The following is a 22,524-nucleotide window of genomic DNA, read 5'->3' as shown; positions in this document are numbered from 1 at the left end:
TTTGATCTCTTCTGGTGTAATATCTGGGGAGCACTTCTTTCTTGTAGGGGCTTTGACTGCTGGCCTTGTACCTGGATGGTAGACCCAGCTGAAGGGGATATATGTGAATAATATTTGATGTTAATTTGATTCAGATGTTTGAAACCAGGAGAACCTGGAATCTCACTGGATTTTCGAGGTTGTTTAGAGTTGAGAAAAAAAATACGATTTTAGCCTCATGGGTGAGATCATTGGTGTACCAAAATAAAAGCTACCAAAATAGAAGGGTTTGTTCTAAGCTGCTGAAAAGTGTGTGTGTGTGTGTGTGTGTGTGTGTGTGTGTGTGTGTGTGTGTGTGTGTGTGTGTGTGTGTGTGTGTGTGTGTGTGTGTGTGTGATTGCGTGTGTCTGTGTAGACATGGTGTGTTATCAGAGAGTAGGGGTGGGGGGGTTTTAAATAATTAAATATTATCATATTTTTTTTGTGTCGGATATCCGGCAAAGAAGAGCTTGCCAGTGTGTACCAAAACATTCAAAGGCCATTTTCTCAAAAGGGAAGTTACAAGTTTATCAACTTTCAAAGCAGAATGACTTTCCAATTGTTCCTCAAATGCAGTGTATGATATACCACTTTGTAGCTCTGTCTCTGCTTTTATCCAATGTAAAAAACACTGGATAAAAGCAGCTACACCTACATAAGACAGATTTAAGGTGGTCGGTCACATATGTGGGAACTCCTTCAAGAGCATTCCAGGTGAAGCTGGTTGAGAGAATGCCAAGAGTGTGCAAACCTGTCATCAAGGCAAAGGGTGGCTACTTTGAAGAATCTCAAATATAAAATATATTTTGATTTGTTTAACACTTTTTGGGTTTACTACATGATTCCATATGTGTTATTTCATAGTTAAGATGTCTTCACTATTATTCTACAATGTAGAAAATAGTAAAAATAAAGAAAAACCCTTGACTGAGTAAGTGTGTCCAAACTTTTGACTGGTACTGCTGCGCGAGGGAGAGAGGCAGGCACTATGCGAAGGGGGGTGGTATGTGTGAGATGGGAGCGAGCTAAGGAGTGAGCAGATGGAGGAAGAGCGAGCCAGCTGTATCTAGCTAGGCTGATTGAGGCCATATGTTGCGCTTTCTCCCCAAACCTATTCAGATAAAACAACAGCCTACCTGTTGGTGGCTCGTTGTCGCCTACTCCTTCTCATTTCCTTATCTCCTTCTCAATTCCTTCATTTTCTTCCATCTTGCGTTGCATTAGTGAACTCTCACTCGACTTGCTACACATTGAGCCTCTTTGCCGCTTTGATTGGCCAACATAAACAACAAGCTACACACGTGAAGGTCGGCTACCAGTCTTTTTATGGGGCGGACCGTGTACATCATACTGAACAAAAATAGAAATGCAACAATTTCAATAATTTTACTGAGTTACAGTTCATGTAAGGAATTAAGTCAATTGAAATGAATTCATTAGGTCCTAATCTATGGATTTCACGTGACTGGGCAGGGGTGCGGCCATGGGTGGGCAGTGAGGGCATACGCCCACCCACTTGGGAACCAGGCCCACCCACTGGGGAGCCAGGCCCAGCCAATCAGAATGAGTTTTTCCCCAAAAAAGGGCTTTATTACAGACAGAAATACTCCTCAGTTTCATATAGATAGAAACATTTCATTATCTGGCAACAGCTCTGGTGGACATTCCTGCAGTCAGCATGCCAATTGCACACTCCCTCGAAACTTGAAACATCTGTGGCATTATGTTGTGTGACAAAACTGCACATTTTAGAGTGGCCTTTAATTGTTCCCAGCACAAGGTGCACATGTGTAATGAACATACTGTTTAATCAGGTTCTTGACATGCCACACCTGTCAGGTGGATGGATTATCTTGGCGAAGGAGAAATTCTCACTAACAGGGATGTAAACAAATGTGTGCACAAAATTGGAGAGAAATAAGCAGGACAGACTTAGTTATTTTCCTGCAGCTCTATCAGCTCTTTATAGAGCTAGTTTTGTTGATCGAGTGGTGGAGTGGAGTGCTCGATACAGGTCATATTCCTCTTCCGCATTGAGCTTTGCAGTGGTTTTCTGTCTAGTATTAGCCACGCTACAAGCTTGTTGTGAGCTAAAAATGAGTTCGCAAACACAACCCACACCCGCCTTCCCGAAAACAAGAAACAAGCTCCGCCAGTGAAATGGCAAACACACACAATCAACACACACTTGATCACACACGCACCAGTACGATAAACAGAGAGAAGGCAGGGGGAACTTGCTCACCGTATGGACCCTGGATGCACTTTACTAAACGAGTGGGAGATCACCACCTCGCAAGTTAGTGCTGTGGATACAAGCACTATGCGGGGCAGTAAGCCAAACACCGGTCAAAGATGCATGGGAGAGACAGTGGTAGGAGCATTCGCTTCCCCACGGAACGAGCAGCGTAAATGTCGAGAGTCCTTCCGGGTTGGAGTTAAGATCATAACGAACGGTGGAACTGCCGTGCACATCCCTATCAGAGAGAACCTACAATGTCTGTGTCTCATTATGCTCACCTGTTCTTTAAGATGTCTCCTTGGAACGACAGCACCCCCCCCCCCCCCCCTCCCGAACGTTCACCCCCATATCTGTGCTCAAAAATAGAGCTCATTTCCCAAAGCTAATTTTCCACTTACCAGCGAATAAAGCCTGAGTATAGTGTAGAAATATCCCTGTTCCCCAGAGAAGCCACAAGGCAGTCATGCAGACAGGTAGATTGAGAACTGGGTGATTACTTTTTTTTAGGTTACAGACCGTGTTGAAAATAGTCTTTACTTTTGTATCATTTTCCCACGTTTCTGTCAATAAAGTAATACTCGGGCCTTCCGGGTGGCGCAGTGGTCTTAGAGCACTACATCGCAGTGCTAGCTGCGCCACCAGAATCTCTGGGTTCGCGACCAGGCTCTGTCGCAGCCGGCCGCGACCGGGAGGTCCGTGGGGCGACGCACAATTGGCATAGCGTCGTCCGGGTTAGGGAGGGTTTGGCCGGTAGGGATATCCTTGTCTCATCGCGCTCCAGCGACTCCTGTGGCGGGCCGGGCGCAGTGCGCGCTAACCGAGGGGGGCGGGTGCACGGTGTTTCCTCCGACACATTGGTGCGGCTGGCTTCCGGGTTGGAGGCGTGCTGTGTTAAGAAGCAGTGCGGCTTGGTTGGGTTGTGCTTCGGAGGACGCATGGCTTTCGACCTTCGTCTCTCCCGAGCCCGTACGGGAGTTGTAGCGATGAGACAAGATAGTAATTACTAGCGATTGGATACCACGAAATTTGGGGAGAAAGGGGGGTAAAATAATAAATAAATAAATAAAAAATAAAATAAAGTAATACTCGAATGTACTCTAAACGAACAAAAACGTATATAATATAAAGGCTTATTATAGGCAATTCACGAAGCATGCATAAGCACAACATAAATGCTTCACAAATCATTTACGTGCAAGTCATACTACATACATGTAGTATGTGGGACCTAAAAATTGCACCTATGTGTATTACATGGCACTAGCCTTGGCGATTAGCATTTTTCTCTCACTGCACATTTCACTTATTTTAAAGCCACATTCTGGTATTTTAAAAAATAAACTAATATTCAAGAATCAACGGCTATATATCATTCATTTAAAAGTTTAAAAACAGATATACCAATCTTAGGCTGTAGCTTTAAATGGCAGTCCGTCTAGTAGCTAGCCAGTGAAACCGAGTATCATATTGCTATGAGGGAAGAATAGATAATACTGGTGTGCCAGTCTGTCTTGTTCTCTGTGTTGTTATTGGATGTGAAGCTCCTTGGCTGTCAGACTTTGAGCTGACAAAAGGTCAGACAGTTAAGAGTCTTTATCCGCTCCATCACACACACCGATACTCCTCTTTCTCTACCAGGGGCCAGAAAAGTGGCATGGCGTACACTGGGCCCGATAGAATAGACACATACCCTTTTCGCACTGAGCCGAGCCAAGCTGTTCTGAGTTGGCCTGGTTACGAATCCACCACAGCTGGAACCCTGCTGGAAAGGACCGTTTGAAAAGAAAATATCCAAGCCAGCAAAGCCAACACAGTATGGTTCAGGTCGGCATGGTAGTGTGAAAAGGGTATTACCCTGAGTGCATACTGTAAAATCACCTTTTCAAAATATGTCTTTGCATAGCTAAACCTATTCTATTAAAGGAAAATTCCACCCAAAAACTATCTTTTGGTATTTGTTTCATTAGTCCGTTGTTGACATAGTCCAAAAAATTTTGCTTGTCGGTACTCAAGTTTTCAAGATATGTCATTTTCAAAATACAGAAATCATCCCTGTATGATGCATTTTGGGACAATTTTGGGGTGAAATTGTCCTTTAATGTAAGTACCTTCTTCAGTTTCTGCATTTGTACTCTGGTTTGGTTGAGAGTATCAGCAAGTGAATGGCATTATTGATGTTCATCTGAGTCCCCTCTCCTCTCCTCTCTCCATAGAGTGATCGTGTACACCAACGGCACCCTGATAATCACCCAGGTGAAGCCCAGAAACACTGGCTCCTACAGGTGTGTGGGTAGAGGGCCCCGGGGCCCCGACGTCACGCTGGAGGCCTCCCTCCTCATAGCAGGTACTACACTAACATACACGCAGATACACACACACATGCAGACGTAAACACACACACACACACACCTGATTGAATGTGTGGAATGGAGAATATATGGCAGTGTCGAAGCAGCAGCTATACTTCCTGGGATCCACACAAAAACATAAAACACGACAAGTAACAAAACACCGATACACTGATAGAATCAAATCAATCAATTAAATGTTTTATTTGTCACATGCTTCGTAAACAACAGTTGTAGACTAACAGTGAAATGCTACCTTTACGGGTCCTTTTCCAACAATGCAGAGTTGAAGATAAATCTTTTTTAAATGTATTTTATTATAATGGCTCAAGGAATAATTATGCAGTGAGTAATGAATAACACAAACGATCAAAAATAACATGGCTACTGTGCCTTTTCAAAAAGTATTCATACCCACATTTTGTTGTGTTACAGCCTGAATTTAAAAATGTTAAAAAAAATAAAAAAAATGCTTACCATCTACACACAATACCCCATAATGACAAAGTGAAAACATGTTTTTAGAAATGTTTACAAATGTATTGAAAATTAAATACAGAAATATCTAATTTACATAATTATTCACACCCCTTTGTAGCATCACCTTTGGCAGCGACTACAGCTTTGAGTCTTTCTGGGTAAGGCTCTAAGAGCTTTCTACACCTGATTGTGCAACATTTGCCCATTTTTGCTTTTCAAAGTTCTTCAAGCTCAGTTAAATTGGTTGTTGATCCTTGCTAGACAACCATTTTCAGGTCTTGCCATAGAAGTCTAAACTGTAACTCGGCCACTCAGGAACATTCACTGTCATCTTGGTATGCAACTCCAGTGTAGATTTGGTTATTGTCCTGCTGAATGGTGAATTCATCTCCCAGTGTCTGGTAGAAAGCAGACTGAACCAGGTTTTCCTCTAGGATCTTTCCTGTGCTTAGCTCCATTCCATTTATTTTTTATTCTACAAAGACTCCCCAGCCCTTAACGATTACAAGCATACCTATAACATGATGCAGCCACCACTATGCTTGAAAATATTGAGAGTGGGACTCAGTAATGTGTTGTATTGCATTTGCCCCAAACATAACTCTTAGTATTCAGGACAAAAAATGAATTGCTTTGCCACATTTTTTGCAGTATTACTTTAGTGCCTTTTTGCAAACAGTATGCATGTTTTGTAATATTTGTATTCTGTACAGGCTTCCCTCTTTTCTCTCTGTCATTTAGGTTAGTATTGTGGAGTAACTACAATGTTGTTGATCCATCCTCAGTTTTCTCCAATCACAGCCATTAAACTCAAACTTTTTTAAAGTCACCATTGGCCTCATGGTGAAATCCCTGAGCGGTTTGTTTCCTTCCTCTCTGGCAACAGAGTTAAGAAGAAGGCCTGAGGCCTCCCGAGTGGCGCAGTGGTTTAAGGCACTGCATCGCAGTGCTAGCTGTGCCACTAGAGATTCTGGGTTCGAGTCCAGGCTCTGTCGCAGCCGGCCGTGACCGGGAGACCCATGGGGCGGCGCACAATTGGCCCAGCGTCGTCCGGGTTAGGGGCGGGTTTGGGCGGCAGGGATATCCTTGTCTCATCCGCGCACTTGCGACTCCTGTGGCGGGCCGGGCGCAGTGCACGCTGACACGGTCGCCAGGTGTACGGTGTTTCCTCCGACACATTGGTGCTTCCGGGTTGGATGGGCATTGTGTCAAGAAGCAGTGCGGCTTGGTTGGGTTGTGTTTCGGAGGACGCATGGCTCTTCGCCTCTCCCGAGTCCGTACGGGAGTTGCAGCGATGAGACAAGACTGTAACTACTACCAATTGGATGCCACTAAATTGGGGAGAAAAAAGGGGTGAAAATACAAAACCAAAAAAAGAAGAATGCCTGTATCTTTGTAGTGACCAGGGTTGTAGTGCTGCCGGAGAGCAGATGAGCGGCGCTCCCTCATATTTTTCAATTTGAGAACAAACAGGAAAATTAATTTGGATAAATTCGAAATTAATTATATTTCATAAAACTCCACGGACCCTCTCTTGTGCAGTGGAACTCAGAATGATATTTGACCACTTGGTTACAGTGACACCGTAGTGACGAGGACACCCACAACCAGAGTGGCTACCGCAAAGCCCAAGGACCCTGACCCTCTCTGGAGGTTGCTGTTACCCTGCTTGGGATGTTTAGCTTGTAATGGCTATTGGTTGAATATATCCAAGTTGGAGGTAATAATGCATTTAGGTTCTAGTTTTTTGAGATGCATTACACCACACCAAAAGCTTGATTTTATTGCTGTTTTTAAATGAATTGCCTTCAATTCTGCGTAGTAATGATTTATTTTCACTACTTGGTCAAGTGATTTGATGATTTAATCTATGCAAATCAATTCAATAAATTGACAGTTCACCTCAGTTTTTTTAAATTCTTATTCTGTAATAAGGTATATTGTAAGCATGTGTTCAAGCTAATCAAATCAACGTTTATTGATTATACATGGTGTAAGCTAAAACAATACAGTGAAATGCCTACCTGCAGCTAAAGCTCTCCTCGCATACAGTGCTATATTTATTTATACTTACATTAGGCTATAGCCTACATATAGCTGAAACACGTAGACTTACGCATATTTAGGCTTTTTCCTTAAGTGGCCTAACTGCAGAACTATCATTCAGCTATCCTTCAGCACCACAAGTTGGTTCAACTTCTTTTTCATCATTGCGTGATCTTGGTGTTGTCAATTCAGAACCACGAAGAGTGCTGCAATCGTTTAAAATAACACTCACCAAGATCTGTTGCCTACGCCTAATAGTCCTACTTCTTCTTCTTATTGTTATCATTACAAATAGAAGATTATCACTTCTCACAGTGGTGCTCGTTTAGTAAAGTTAGATCAAAGCTGAATCAATGTCTCGCAAGATGACATAACGATTCATTTGTGGTTTACATAACAGAACAGAATATAATAGCATAGTAGACCTATAATGTTACTGTTACATCAAAAACACCTCATTTCTAATGAGATTTTAGGATGGTTAGTTGAAGCTGAATAGTCCCCAAAAAATTATCATCCAATCATGCGCCAACACTCAACAGAGCCCGCCCCTATTCAGGATGTATGCTTTGACTGAAACAAAATATAAGAAAGGCTAAAAGTTTTTTTTTAAACATTTGCTCTAATCCGCTCACAAAATAGTAATTCAATAAGATTGAAATGCATTGGCTATTCCCATGACACTGATTTGAGATCAATCAAATGATTGGCATGCAGATGCAGTTTCACCAGTAAAACGTGAATAATTATCAGTCACAGTTGACAGTGATGATGGTCTATTTTGAAATTAGCTGTGTCTAACTTGGTGTTTGAGGGTATCATTGTTAAGTGGTCCCTGCAGCGTACCATCGCAAATATGTGATTGGAACAATAGCAACAGAACGTATGATGCAACAAACACGTCTAAACAGCATTGTTGTCTGAAAAGCATCTAAATAATGTTTTGTACTGATTGGAAATAAAGGACTTCACAACAATCTCACCTTTTATTGTAAAAAAACGTATGCGAACTTCATCATCCAAGCATCACACGGAACACATCCACAGCCAAACTCATTCCATAAACCAGTCTAAATACCAGGTTGCGCTGACAAAAAAACAAAACAGAAGTTAGCGACCTAACAGCTAGACGAGTTTACAATGTACCACATCTCTGGTGAGTACATAGGAAAATGTAATTTTTTTAGAAAAGAGAGTCGTGTAAGCTATGCTAACAGCAGCTACATTCTTTATGATGGCAACCATGTTTTGTTTATGTTTGACAGGCGAAAACTCCCTAATCCCAGAATGCCATTCACTATGAGACGCAAATAAACAAAGTCCGAAAAATATTAACTTAGTTTAGCCACTTTTCAACATATTACAAATCTTTGATGTACTTGTTACGGTGTATACAAGAACCGGAGCACATTACTTAAGTCGTTTACAGTTTTTGACAAATCACAAATAAGATCAAATTTGATCACCTCACAGATCATCACCTCAAATACAAGCCTACTGCCTAGCCTAACTGTAGCGTGAAAGCTAAACAGGGTTGCCAGATTTTGGTGAAACCATTTTAAGAGGGTTTGTGGGTGGGTTCATTTCATTTGTGGGAGATTTCAAGTCCATGAGGGGTAGGAATGGGGGAAGGTATCGTGGGGGGATATGATGCAGGAAATAGTGCTATTATTATCAATAAATATGGGACAAACACAGAAGATGTTTGCAAGCTAAAGCAAAATAAAACCACTGTCTGAGCTGACAACCCTGAGTAACGATATTTACAATCTAAGTCAGTCGAGTGAACCATCCCTTCACATCGTTTTGTTATAACATCTTTGGTCTGACAGACGTTTGTGACAACCAGAATGCATTGTATGATGTCAACATACATGGTGCCAAAAATATAGTATCTGTCATTTCGTTTAGCTCATCATAATCAGTACAATCTTCCAAAAAGTATTTTACACACATCATATACAATATCTATGCAATAATCAGATTGCATGATTTGTAACCAGTACTTGAAAACATGTGAATAAAACAGTACAATATCCTCAATACACACATACTGTAAATACATACAGTACCAGTCAAAAGTTTGAACACACCTACTCATTCTAGGATTTTTCATTATTTTTTACTATTTTCAGCATTGTACAATAATAGTGAAGACGTCACAACTATGAAATAACATATATGGAATCATGTAGTAACCAAAAAAGTGTTAAACAAATCAAAATATATTTTATATTTCAGATTCTTCAAAGTTGTCACCATTTACCATGTCACAACTCAACTGATTGGCTCAAATGCATTAAGAAGGAAATCAATTCCACAAATTAACAAGGTACACCTGTTAATTCAAATGCATTCCAGGTGACTACCTCATGAAGCTGGTTGAGAGAATGCCAAGATTGTGCAAAGCTGTCATCAAGGCAAAGGGTGGCTACTTTGAAGTATCTCAAATGTAAAATATATTTTGATTTGTTTAACACTTTTTTAGTTATGTCACATATCAAATCATATGTTATTAGTCACATGCGCCGAATACGAGCCCCTAACCAACAATGCAGTACAAATAAGAATAAGAAATAAAAGTAACAAGTAATTAAAGAGCAGCAGTAAAATAACAATAGCGAGACTATATAGGACACATGTCAAATCTTTTCAGTCTCCTGAGGGGGAATAGGTTTTGTCGTGCCCTCTTCACGACTGTCTTGGTGTGCTTGGACCATGTTAGTTTGTTGGTGATGTAGACACCAAGGAACATGAAGCTCTCAATCTGCTCCACTACAGCCCCTCGATGAGAATGGGGGTGTGCTCTGTCATCTTTTTCCTGTAGTCAACAATCATCTCCTTTGTCTATAGTTGCTCTCCGACGCTCGAGGTGGCCAGTCTGTTTATTATTACGCACACCTGTCACCATCGTTACGTGCACCAGCGCCTCATCAGACTCACCTGGACTCCATCACCTTCCTGATTACTTTCCTGATTACCTTCCCTCTTTTTGGTTCTTTCACTAGATGTTATTGACTCTGTTTGTGTTCCATGTCTGTATGCTACTTGTGTTTCTTGTTTTGTTCTATGTTAATTTATTCGATACACATCCCGTACTTGCTTCCCAACTCCCAGCGTACACGTTACAGAATAACGCCTCACCAAAGGGGAGCATCAGGTAGTGGTTTTTGGTTTTTGTTTTGGTAGGTGACGTTGGGTCCGGGTTTCGCTATCGGAGCTACCAGGAATGCCTAGGCTGGCTCGTAGGGCTTCCATGCCTCTGCTGGCTCGTCAGGTTTACAAAACTCGGTTGGCCCGTCACCTGTCCGTGGCCGAAGTTACCGAGGTTGCCTCAGCTAGTTTGTCAGGCTTCCTTGCCTCACCTAGCTCGACAGGTTCACGAGACTCGGTTGGATCGTCAGGCTCCCATGCCTCAGCCGGTTCGTCAGGCTCCCATGCCTCAGCCGGTTCGTCAGGCTCCCATGCCTCAGCCGGTTCGTCAGGCTCCCATGCCTCAGCCGGTTCGTCAGGCTCCCATGCCTCAGCTGGCTCGACAAGTTCCCACACCTCAGCAGAAGCGATCGGCCTGGTCCCTGGGACTGTCCCTCTGGTCAGCGTCCTGAGGCTGGAGCCGCACGTCAGGGAGGGGGTACCGTCACGTATACTCCCCCTCCGTTGCTTGAGGTAGCCAGTCTGCTTATTGTTACGCACCTCTGTTGCCATCATTACGCACACCAGCGCCTCATCAGGCTCACCTTCCTGATTACCTTCCCTATAACTGCCACTCCCTTTGGTTCTTTCCCTAGGCGTTATTGACTCTGTTTGTGTTCCATGTCTGTACGCTACTCGTGTTTCAAGTTACTACATGATTCCATATGTGTTATTTCATAGTGTTGATGTCTTCACTATTGTTCTACGATGTAGAAAATAGTAAAGATAAAGAGAAACCCTTGAATGAGTAGGTGTGTCCAAACTTTTGACTGGTACTGTAAATGTTTTACATCTTCAACAAAAGAGCCCTGAGAAAACATTTTGTATGTTTTTTTAATAAATTACTTTAGGTCCAACTTTTGGCACTTTGGTTTTCCTTGTTATTGCCACAATGTTATGGTCACTACAGCCAATGGGAACTGATATTGTTTTGGCGCAAAGTTCTGCAGCATTTGTGAAGATATGATCAATACAAGTGGATGTCACAGATCAAACACTGTTGGTATGCACTATAGTTGGTTTAGTGATAACCTGGGTTATATTACAGGCCTTAGTCACAATTAGAAGCTTGAGAGGACAGCTTGTTCTTAACCAGTCAATGCTCAGGTCACCCAGAAAATAAACCCCTCTGTTAGCATCACACACATTATCAAGCATTGCAAACGTATTATCAAAATACTGACTGTTAGCACTTGGTAGCCTATAGCAGCACCCCAAAAGAAGAGGTTTTAGATGAGGCAGGTGACCTTGCAACGACAACACTTCAACAACATTTGACATGAGATATTCTTTAAGCTTTACAAGATTATGGCTCTGAACATATACAGCAAAACCTCCCCCATAGGCATTCCTGTCTTTTCTGTAGATGTTATATCCTTGTATTGCTACTGCTGTAACATCAAATTATCTTAGTGAGTTTGAGATGGCCAGTATATGAATGTTATTGATTTCATGAATGACTACATATATTCATATAGGCTATTATTAATATGGGCTACCCTTTCCTGGGTAGCTTATCGTAAATAGACATAATATGGAGAAGAACATTAAAATTAAAATACAAACATTGTTTGGCTAATAGAGTCAGTCAATCAGGCACTTGAGTGTCAGTTGGTATGTGTGTGTGTGTATGTGTGTGTTTGTAATGTTGGGCTGAAGCTACTGACCCGGAAGCTTAGCTCTCTTACTCCTCCCATGATTTTGGGAGGGAGGGTGGACAATGAGCTTGTCGTAGCGGATGTATGCTTGTCCCCACGCTCTTTGGCAGCTTTCATATGGATTTTAGTAATTGTGTATAAACATACATTTCACTGGAGATGCATCTATTAAGCAGGTAATCTGAGTTGTGTTCATTAGGGCACACAATGGAAAACGTTTTTAAACGCAAACGGAAAACTTAAGTGAAAGTTTCTGATTAGACAAGTCCAGGTAGTACGTCCCTGTTTCAGTCCATTTTCTTCCATTTTGGGCCTTATGAACATGACCCAGGTAACGTTTGTTTTCTGATGATGGATCAAGTGTCACACCCCTCCCAGTCCCTAGTGTACCTCAGTTACTGTGGCCCCCGGGACTTTTCATGGGCACTATACAGGGGCCTCTGCAGTCTTCACCCAGTGAACCACAGTCCATTTACATACCTTAATTCGCCTAATCTGTTGTTAATCCCTGAAGGCATTAAACTGTAATTGTGTCACACCGATCCGGGTTCAGCGTTTTTGGGACAAGTTTAAACAGTCACTCTGTTTAAACACACACACACAGGCACGCACGCACACACACTCCCTTTCATCTGCTGAAGAATGTGGTGCGTTCTTTACATCTTAACTATAATGAGTCTCAAATGGCAGTCTATTCCCTATATAGTGCACTACCTTTGAAAAGGCGAGAGCTTGGGACTATAAGGTTCTATCTGCATTTTTTTTTCAAATTTTTGTGATTGACATAGCCTTGTTCTGTTCTACGTTCTCTACCGAGACAGGACTCTAAATACCCCAATTCATGTTCAGTTCAAAAGAATACAAGATAAACATTTCTGACACCATTCAAACCACTGAGGGTTCAGAAATGTAAGCCAATTACCTCAGAATCATCTTTTTGCAGATAGGACCGTAACGTCCCAAGCTCTCGAAGGGCCCATTGGTCCCTGGTCAAAAGTCGTGCACTATGTAGAGAATAAGGGGTCATTTGGGACTGTGCTTATGTTAACCTGGTAAGAATCAAACTGGTGACCTGCTTTGAGAGGCATGTTTGGCAATACACAGCTAATGACTTCCAGTTAGGAGCTGCACCTACTGTAGTAGCTCACATTAGTAATGAAAGAAAGAGAGGCAGTCTTGTGAGTCTTAACTGTAGAGCTCCTGATCACATTCCACTTACTGTATACAGAGCTGCCTGCCAGTTGGAATGGACGATATATGGCAGTGTCAGCCCCACAACCTCTTTCTTTCTCTACCCCTCTCTCTCACTCCTGCACTTTATCACTCCTTCACTTAGGGGCAGATATCTCCTGTGATAATCCCATTCCCTTGTTGACATACGCCCCAGCTGTATCCTCCACAGGCGGTATGCTGCTTCCTGCTCCCCTCTCCTCCCTCAGAAGCTGTTTCCTCCCCTGCTTCCTTCCTCCCTCCCGCCTTCCAGCTGTTTCAGACTCATTGTAGAGGCCACACACACACGCAGGAGCTCACATGCATGCATGCATGTACACACACACACATTATCATGTATGGCTTTGTTAGAAAAGAGAATGTGGGCTGATTTGAATAATGCGGTTATTGGGCGACATGGGGTGGCATGTGGCAAGTTGACAGCAGGTGAGATATGACCTAAATTGCCTCAATGAATATCAACTGGATTTGAGTAATTGTGTGTAAAAAAACAACATGTTACTGGAGATAATTGTGTGTAAAAAAAAATACATGTCATTGGAGATGAAAAAGTTTTAAAATGCAACGAAAAACTAAAATGTACATTTCTGATTGGACAAGTCCGGGAAGTAGTACCTCCTTGTTTCAGTCCATTTTCTGTACCTGGGCCCTAACTGGGTCTCATACAGGGGGTCTCTGCAGTCTTAACCCGAGTGAACCAAAGCTCCATTTAAATACCTTTATTCACCTAATCTATTGCTAATCCTTTAAGGCAGTGGTTCCCAAACTGTGGGGCAGGCAGGGGGGGAGAGGGCTCATTCCGGCATTCAATTTACTCTTGAAAGTTGTAATAGTGGAATTCACAAGGTACAATTTCGAAATTGGATAGTGCATAATCAGTTTTCCTCATCATGTCAGTCATTGCATACCTTAGAACTATTTATAACTTGTCAGAAATGTCCAGATCAGCCCATGTCAGCTAACGTTTTTTTAGCTAGGTTTTTTTTGCCCATAGATTTTGTTGTAATGTTTGATACACATTAGACATGGCAAAATGTATATAATTGCAAGAAAATTAGATGTAAAATGGCATTGAAATACAGTTGAAGTCGGAACTTAGGTTGGAGTCAATAAAACTCGTTTTTCAACCACTCCACAAATTTCTTGTTAACAAACAATAGTTTTGGTAAGTCAGTTAGGACATCTACTTTGTGCATGACACAAGTCATTTTTCCAACAATTGTTTACAGACAGATTATTTCACTTATAATCCACTGTGTCACAATTCCAGTGGGTCAGAAGTTTACATACACTAAGTTGACTGTGCCTTTAAACAGCTTGGGAAATTCCAGAAAATGATGCCATGGCTTTAGAAGCTTCTGATAGGCTAATTGACATAATTTGTGTCAATTGGAGGTGTACCTGTGAATGTATTTCAAGGCCTACCTTCAAACTCAGTGCCTCTTTGCTTGACATCATGGGAAAATCAAAGAAATCAGCCAAGACCTCAGGAAAAAAAAGTGTAGACCTCCACAAATCTGGTTCATCCTTGGGAGCAATTTCCAAACGCCTGAAGGTACCACATTTATCTGTACAAACAATAGTATGCAAGTATAAACACCATGGGACCACGCAGCCGTCATACCACTCAGGAAGGAGACGCGTTCTGTCTCCTAGAGATGAATGTACTTTGGTGTGAAAAGTGCAAATCAATCCCAGAACAACAGCAAAAGACCTTGTGAAGATGCTGGAAGAAACGGGTACAAAAGTATCTATATCCACAGTAACAGGAGTCCTATATCGACATAACCTGAAAGGCAGCTCAGCAAGGAAAAAGCCAGTGCTCCAAAACCGCCATTAAAATGCCAGACTACGGTTTGCAACTGCACATGGGGACAAAGATTGTACTTTTTGGAGAAATGTCCTCTGGTCTGATGAAACAAAAATAGAACTGTTTGGCTATAATGACCATCGTTATGTTTGGAGGAAAAAAGGAGGCGCTTGCAAACTGAAGAACAACATCCCAATCGTGAAGCACGGGGGTGTCAACATCATGGTGTGGGGGTGCTGCAGGAAGGACTGGTGCACTTCACAAAATAGATGGCATCATGAGGGAGGAAAATGATGTGGATATATTGAAGAAACATCTCAAGACATCAGTCAGGAAGTTAAAGCTTGGTCGCAATTGGGTCTTCCAAATGGACAATGACCCCAAGCATACTTGAATGGCTTAAGGACAACAAAGTCAAGGTATTGGAGTGGCCATCACAAAGCCCTGACCTCAATCCTATAGAAAATTTGTTGGCAGAACTGAGAAAGTGTGTGCGAACAAGGAGGGCTACAAACCTTATTCAGTTACACCAGCTCTGTCAGGAAGAATGGGCCAAAATTCACCCAACTTATTGTGGGAAGCTTGTGGAAGGCTTCCCGAAACGTTTGACCCAAGTTGAACAATTTAAAGGCAATGCTACCAAATACTAATTGAGTGTATGTAAACTTCTGACCCACTGGGTATGTGATGAAATAAATAAAAGCTGAAATAAATCATTCTCTCTACTATTATTCTGACATGTCACATTCTTAAAATAAAGTGGTGATCCTACCTGACCTTATACAGGGCATTTTTACTAGGAATTGTGAAAAACTAAGTTTAAATGTATTTGGCTAAGGTGTATGGAAACTTCCGACTTCAACTGTATGTTCCCCAATGCTGGAAGGGGGGCCAGAGTGAAAAAGTTTGGGAACACCTGCCTTAAGGCATTAAACTGTAATTGTGTCACACCGATCCGGGTTCAGTGTTTTTGGGACAAGTTTAACCCTTCGCACTCGTACGTGTATACAAGTTGAAAATAGCCGATTTGGGCACTGATAAGCTCCTAAATTGGAACGTAGTGGCCATACAGTAACATGCTATACATGACATCAGAACTCTGGCTCTGAGCTTCACAACCGTTCTGAACTAGAGCACCGCGCGCAACAAGAAGTTACCCCCATCACTCCCGGTAATTGTGCAACTTTTGCAAATGTTTTGTTGTCTGAGTGAGGGAAATGCTGTAAATTAAGAGGACTCTATGTATTTTGAAATATGAGACGTTGAGGATTATAATGCTGCTTTGATGTCATATAAGCAAGCCAAACACCCATGAGTCCAAATTTGCAGTTACAAGATGACATGGCATCATACCCTGGGTTGTTGTTTGTTGTGAAGACAATTATCCGTGGGGCACGCACCTGAATGCACCCATGGCTCCTTTCAATGCGCACCAAAATTGCCATCGGTTTCTCTGAATTGCCCTGTGAAAGCCTAACACTGTAAGATCATATTTTATAACTTAGCTAGTCATATTGGCAAAAGAACAAGCTTTGAAGGCATGCCCACCTGACCCAGATTGTTATTTATAATGGACTGTTTTTGGGTTACGTAAACAACAACTGTAATTGTGTGATGGAAAAGTACCTTAGAAAAGTACCTTAAAAAGTACCTTAGAATTGAAGTTTCTTCTTTGAGTCATAAAAGTGCATTGAAATTACTTAGGAACTGTGCATACTTTGGAGAGGTGTATGGCCACATGGAGACACCAGTTAGTCCTCTCACTCCAACCCTTGTAATTTTTGTTATCTTATGTTGCACCAACCCCACATTTTCCAGGAATAGTCTTATGTGACAGATTTTGTTATCATCAAATGCGGCGAAAAGTCAAGTCAATGTAAAATGCACATAAAATCAACAGTGGAATGTTTGGTCTAATCATTTCCCCAATTATCTCAAAACTACTGTTCCCTTTTCAATTGCTACTATGATTATGCATATGCTTTTCATATTTCTTCTGTAAGAAACATATCAATTTACACCTATCCATATAGGCCAATTCCAACAAGTGTAAAAGGTTAAACAGTCCCTCTGTAACGGCGTTCCTCTCTCTCTTCATAAGAAGAGGAGGAGTAGTGATCGAGCCAAGGCGCAGCGGGTTGTGAATACATGATGAATTTTATTTATAAGACAAAACGAAAACAAACTATACTTGAATAAACTAACAAAATGAAAATCGACAGACTTAATACGACGAACTGACATAACACACGCAGAACGAACGAACAAGTACTTACTACAAAGAACGCACGAACAAACCGAAACAATCCCGTATGGTGTAACATCGACACAGAAACAGGAGACAATCACCCACAAACAAACAGTGAGAACACCCTACCTAAATATGACTCTTAATTAGAGGAGAACGCAAAACACCTGCCTCTAATTAAGAGCCATACCAGGCAACCAAAACCAACATAGAAACAGATAACATAGACTGCCCCATTAAAACACATGCCCTGACCTAAACACATACAAAAACAACATAAAACAGGTCAGGACCGTTACACCCTCTGTGTCAGCCCCAGCACACACACACACAAACACACACACACACACAAAGCTCTCTTTCATCTGCTGAAGAATGTGGTGCGTTTCTTCCCTCTTAAGTCTAATGACTTTACTTCAAATGGCACCCTATTCCCTATATAGTGCACTACCTTTGACAAGGGCCCATAGGGCTCTGGTCAAAAGTAATGCACTCAATTTACACCTAAAACAAAAGTTTTGAGAATGACAGAAATATACATTTGCACAAAGTCTGTTGCCTCAGTTTATTTATAAATATAAAACAGAAATACCTTATTTACATAAGTATTGGGACCCTTTGCTTTGAGACTCGAAATTGAGCTCAGATGCATCCTGTTTCAATTGATCATCCTTGAGATATAAACAGGTATATTCTGTTTTATATTTATATTATACATTTGCTACAATTTCTGAACCTGTTTTCACTTTTTGTGTGTAGATTGAGGGGGGGGGGGAATAATTGAATCAATTTTCGAATAATGCTGTAATGTAACAAAATGTGGAATAACGCAAGTGGTCTGAATACTTTCAGTAGTCGTTTCTTAAAAATAAAATAATGACTTTTCGGCGTCCCTGAATAGCATTTCAGACTGAAGACAAGTATGCTAATGCCTCTGAAATTCTTATTCGAAAATTGGCATGAAACACATTTTGATTATTATCTCCTGAGACTACAGTGGTTTAAATGGAAATCAATTTGAGCATCAAAATAATGCCTCATACTCTCTTTCTCAATCTCTCTCTCTCTCTCTCTCTCTTTCTCTCTCTCTCTCTCTCTCTCTCTCTCTCTCGGGCGAGATCTCTATCGCCCTCTCTCTCTCTCTCGGGCGAGATCTCTATCGCCCTCTCTCTCTTGCCCTTTCTCTCTTGTCCTCTCTCTCTCTCTCTCTTGCCCTCTCTCCCTATTACAGAGATTGAGGATATGTCCCCCAGACAGTCCCGGGTCTTCACAGCAGACACCATGCAGCGTGTGTCCTGTACGGCCCCGCGTGGAAAGCCCCAGCCTGAGGTATGGTGGGAGCGGGAAGGGGTGCGCGTCCCCACGGAGGGACGGGTGTACCAGGAGGGCAGTGAGCTGGTCTTCAGCCCCACCGAGCAGGGCGACTCAGGCTCCTACACCTGCGTGGCCCAAAACAAGGCGGGCCGCAAGACCCAGGAGCTGACCGTCACAGTGGCCAGTGAGTCAGGCCACCGTCTTCTGACCTATTACATCATGGCTAGGGCCAGCAGTGTGTCCTGACCATGCAAAACTCTGGTCCCTATTATAGGGTTGTGCTTTAGTCGTTACTTGTCCATTCTGTTCCTAAGCAAGGGGTCAATTTGGGATTCAGCATGATTGACGCTGGCTTCTACTACAGTAATAATTCTTCATTTGTGTGTGTGATTCAGCTGCCCCAGTGTGGGTAACCAAGCCCCAGGACAGCTACCTGGAGGAGGGAAGACCAGGCTACCTCCATTGCCACGCTCAGGCTACCCCTGAGCCTGAGGTCACGTGGCACCGAAACAGCATTATGGTCATGCCTGAGGTCAGTATCTCTCTCTTTCTCTTTCTATCACACACAGACATATACACGTATGCACACACACATAGGCGTGCACACACACACACACACACATACAAATACTGTATCTAGGCCATTCCTCTCCGTTCTCTTACCCTTCTCCCGCTCTTCTTCATCAGGACCCACGCTTTACAGTGTTCCCCAATGGTACTCTGCGCATCAATAATGTGGAGGTGTATGATGGTCAGATGTATGCCTGTGTGAGCAGGACAGAGGGAGGCAAGCTGTCTGGAAATGCCAGAGTCTATGTACTGGGTGAGCTGGAACTACATGGTGTGCGCGCGTGGGAGAGAGCATGTGTGTGTGAACGTGCTCAGCCAGTTGAGTTAAGTTTAACCTTCGATTTCCCTCTGGTGCTGCTGTTCTAGAGTTGTCAACATGGATCGTCTCATTCCTGACTTGCTTTGTCTACCTTGTCTTTGTTTTGGCGATCTGAGATCCTGATACCCGTGTGATTCTTCGTTCAGCCGTGTGAACGTGTGTGCGTGCATCTGCGTGTTCTTGTGTCTGAGCATGCTGTAAAAATAGCTTTGTATAGTGTACCATGGGGTGTACCTGGGACCAGGCTACTCTCTCTTAGCTGTGTGGGTAATGGTGTGTTTGACCTTTTTTATCTGTGTGTCCCAGAGAAACTGAAGTTCACCCCTACGCCCCAGCCATCTCAGTGCCTGGAGCTGGACAAGGAGGTCAACATCCAGTGTTCTGCTACAGGCAGAGAGACCCCCACCATCAAATGGACCAAAGCAGGTGAGTGCAGGGTGGTCCTACTCAGTGCTAGACCACAATATCCTAGATGCCATTTCCTGCCATTGTGCCCTTGAGGAAGGCACTTAGTCCTGCGCCCCTGGAGCAGTTTAAGGGTTGAGACCAGCCCTGTGTTCCAAGCTCTCCGTGGGGGTGTGTATGTGTGTTTCCAGGGGTTGGGATAAAGCCATTGTCACAGGTCACAGAAAGAAGAAATAGAAATATATGTCCTGTGACGATAGACAATCAAATTTTCTCATAACATCAGATTATGGATAATGTTAGAATACAGAATCATTACAGAAGGAATGCATTGTAGATCAGTCAGATCAGATGAATGAAAAGTGAAGACAAGATTACATATGATCATTTCCCATCATTTGCATTGCCTACGTTAGAGGAGATTACTTCATCCATTTAGGGTTTGTCCTGTTGTGATTATGTACCCAAGAAACATTGTGAAATACAATGCTATCACCCCTATTGGTTATGGGCCTACATTATTGGCTGCATAGAAGCAGTCTACCGTCTTCAGAACTGGATAATAATTGCTTTATTTGCCTCATAAAATAATATAAAAATGCTATTGTTTGTTCTCTCTCTCATAAAGCTGTGATTGAGAACAGCTTTATTTGCCTCATAAAATACTGAAACGATGAAGCGTAGCCATCCGTCATAGCCTATAAAATGGAGAGAGAAAGGAGTATAGAATACACAAGTTAAGGAGTGTCCATTATTTTAAAAAATATATACGTTTATGATATAGCCTAATGCCCATGAATCCAACAGAGAGAGCGAGAGAGAAATACTATTTTCTGACTGAACATTTTTGTGCTGCTTTGGTGGAATTGTCCTCTCTGTCTGACCTACATTCCTCTCTTGCGTTCTGCAGGCTATATAACTTATTTATTGAAATAGGGTATAGCAAATAGGAATAGATTAGTCGGAATGCCACTTGTGCGCTGCGAGTCTCCGTTTTTTCCTGTGCAGCGCCAATATCGTTCAAATAGGCCAAACCATCGTCTGTCACGTCAATTAGTCGGCGCCATCGACGATGGCTGTCAATAATTGTCAATAGACGGATGGTATATCGTCCAAGCCTACATCCATTACACTCATAACCTTTTCACACTACTGAGCCAAGCTGTACTGCACTGGCCTGGTTACACATCCACCACAGTTGCACTGGAAAGGACCATATTAAAGGAACATATCCGAGCCAACCCAAGTATGTCTCGGCACAGCGCGATAGTGGGAGAAGGGTATCGCGGTACTGTAGTTTCACAGCCCCCATTGAGCTCCTCTCTGAGACTCTGTCGCCCCGTACAGATGGTGGAGAGCTGCTTCCTCATGTGGAGATGAGGAATAGCCAGCTCCACTTCACCAAAGTGACGCGCGCCGACGCAGGAAACTACACCTGTATCGCCTCCAACAGCCTACAGGGGGAGATCAGAGCCATGGTCAGCCTCACTGTGGCAGGTAGGCGTGTGTGTTTTTGTGCGTTTGAGTGTGTGTGCATTTGAGTGTGTGTGTTTGATTAACTGTAGTGACTATGCACAGCAGTGTGGCTAGAGGAGATCCAGGTGCTGGTTCGAATCAAATCAAAATCCAATTTTATTGGTCACATACACATAGTTAGCAGATTGTGGGTTGTCGCGGGTGTAATGCTTGTGTTCCTAGCTCCAACAGTGCAGTAGTATCTTACAATACACAACAAAACACACAAATCTAAAAGTAAAATAATGGAATTAAGAAATATATAAATATGAGATTGAGCAATGTCGGAGTGACATTGACTAAAATACAGTAGAATAGAATACAGTATATACATATGAGATGAGTAAAGCAGTATGTAATAAAAAAAAAAAAACATTATTAAATTGACTAGTGTTCCATTATTAAAGTGGCCCGGGATTCCAAGTATATGTATAAAGGGCAGCAGCCTCTAAGGTGCAGGGTTAAGTAACCGGGTGGAAGCCTGCTAGTGATGGCTATTTAACTGGTTTTGGCTGGAGCAACTAATTGACGACTGACCTCGACTTCAATCAAATAAAACATTTAAGTCATGCACCTTGCAATAAAAAATGAAAAAAGACATTCGTCTACTGGGGTGCGTTTTTTACACTAGGTTTAGGTTTGTATTTTCCTCACCGTCCTCATAATGGCAGTCCTTTCTGATTACTGTTTGTCTCTTCTTTTAGTTGATGCACTGTTTATAATCTGCTTTCTAATGACCATTGTCGATGTGGTTGTCTATTTCATTAATCCATGCATTAGAAGGCCATCTGGCATCCATGTAATGAAACTCCATTAGGTGTTGAAGACACTTGTGGTCGACACAAAGAAAGCCCACCACAATGTAGAACTAGCTGTTCGATATGGACAAAAATCCCATATTGTTATAAATTGCCTGAATTGATGCGATAACGATAAATAGAACAACACGTTTAAAACATTAATGTGCACCACAGTTTTGTTGTATTATTATAATTTAAACTACTACTACTACTTTGATGATTGTAGCCATCAATTGTCCCATTAATAATCACCCATATCAGCAAAAGTATTTAATTTCAAACATAACATTTCTCTAGTATAGTACTTATCGCAATGAACGATATCAGCA

At 42.2% G+C, this 22,524-nt stretch overlaps 1 protein-coding gene across 1 annotated transcript in view; it reads left to right on the top strand.

The window, feature by feature from the left end:
* LOC129836021 (inactive tyrosine-protein kinase 7-like) overlaps nucleotides 1-22,524 on the top strand; it is a 190,290-nt gene that overhangs the window by 150,588 nt on the left and 17,178 nt on the right. Inside the window, exons 6-11 of the mRNA XM_055901759.1 lie at nucleotides 4,474-4,604; nucleotides 18,504-18,770; nucleotides 18,982-19,118; nucleotides 19,274-19,409; nucleotides 19,782-19,901; nucleotides 21,228-21,377. Of these exons, the coding sequence (XP_055757734.1) occupies nucleotides 4,474-4,604; nucleotides 18,504-18,770; nucleotides 18,982-19,118; nucleotides 19,274-19,409; nucleotides 19,782-19,901; nucleotides 21,228-21,377 (941 nt within the window). The remainder of the gene's footprint in view (nucleotides 1-4,473; nucleotides 4,605-18,503; nucleotides 18,771-18,981; nucleotides 19,119-19,273; nucleotides 19,410-19,781; nucleotides 19,902-21,227; nucleotides 21,378-22,524) is intronic.

This window comes from Salvelinus fontinalis, chromosome 37, assembly GCF_029448725.1.
Source record: "Salvelinus fontinalis isolate EN_2023a chromosome 37, ASM2944872v1, whole genome shotgun sequence".
Taxonomy (NCBI): Eukaryota; Metazoa; Chordata; class Actinopteri; order Salmoniformes; family Salmonidae; genus Salvelinus; species Salvelinus fontinalis.
This window is presented reverse-complemented; position numbering and strand designations above follow the sequence as displayed.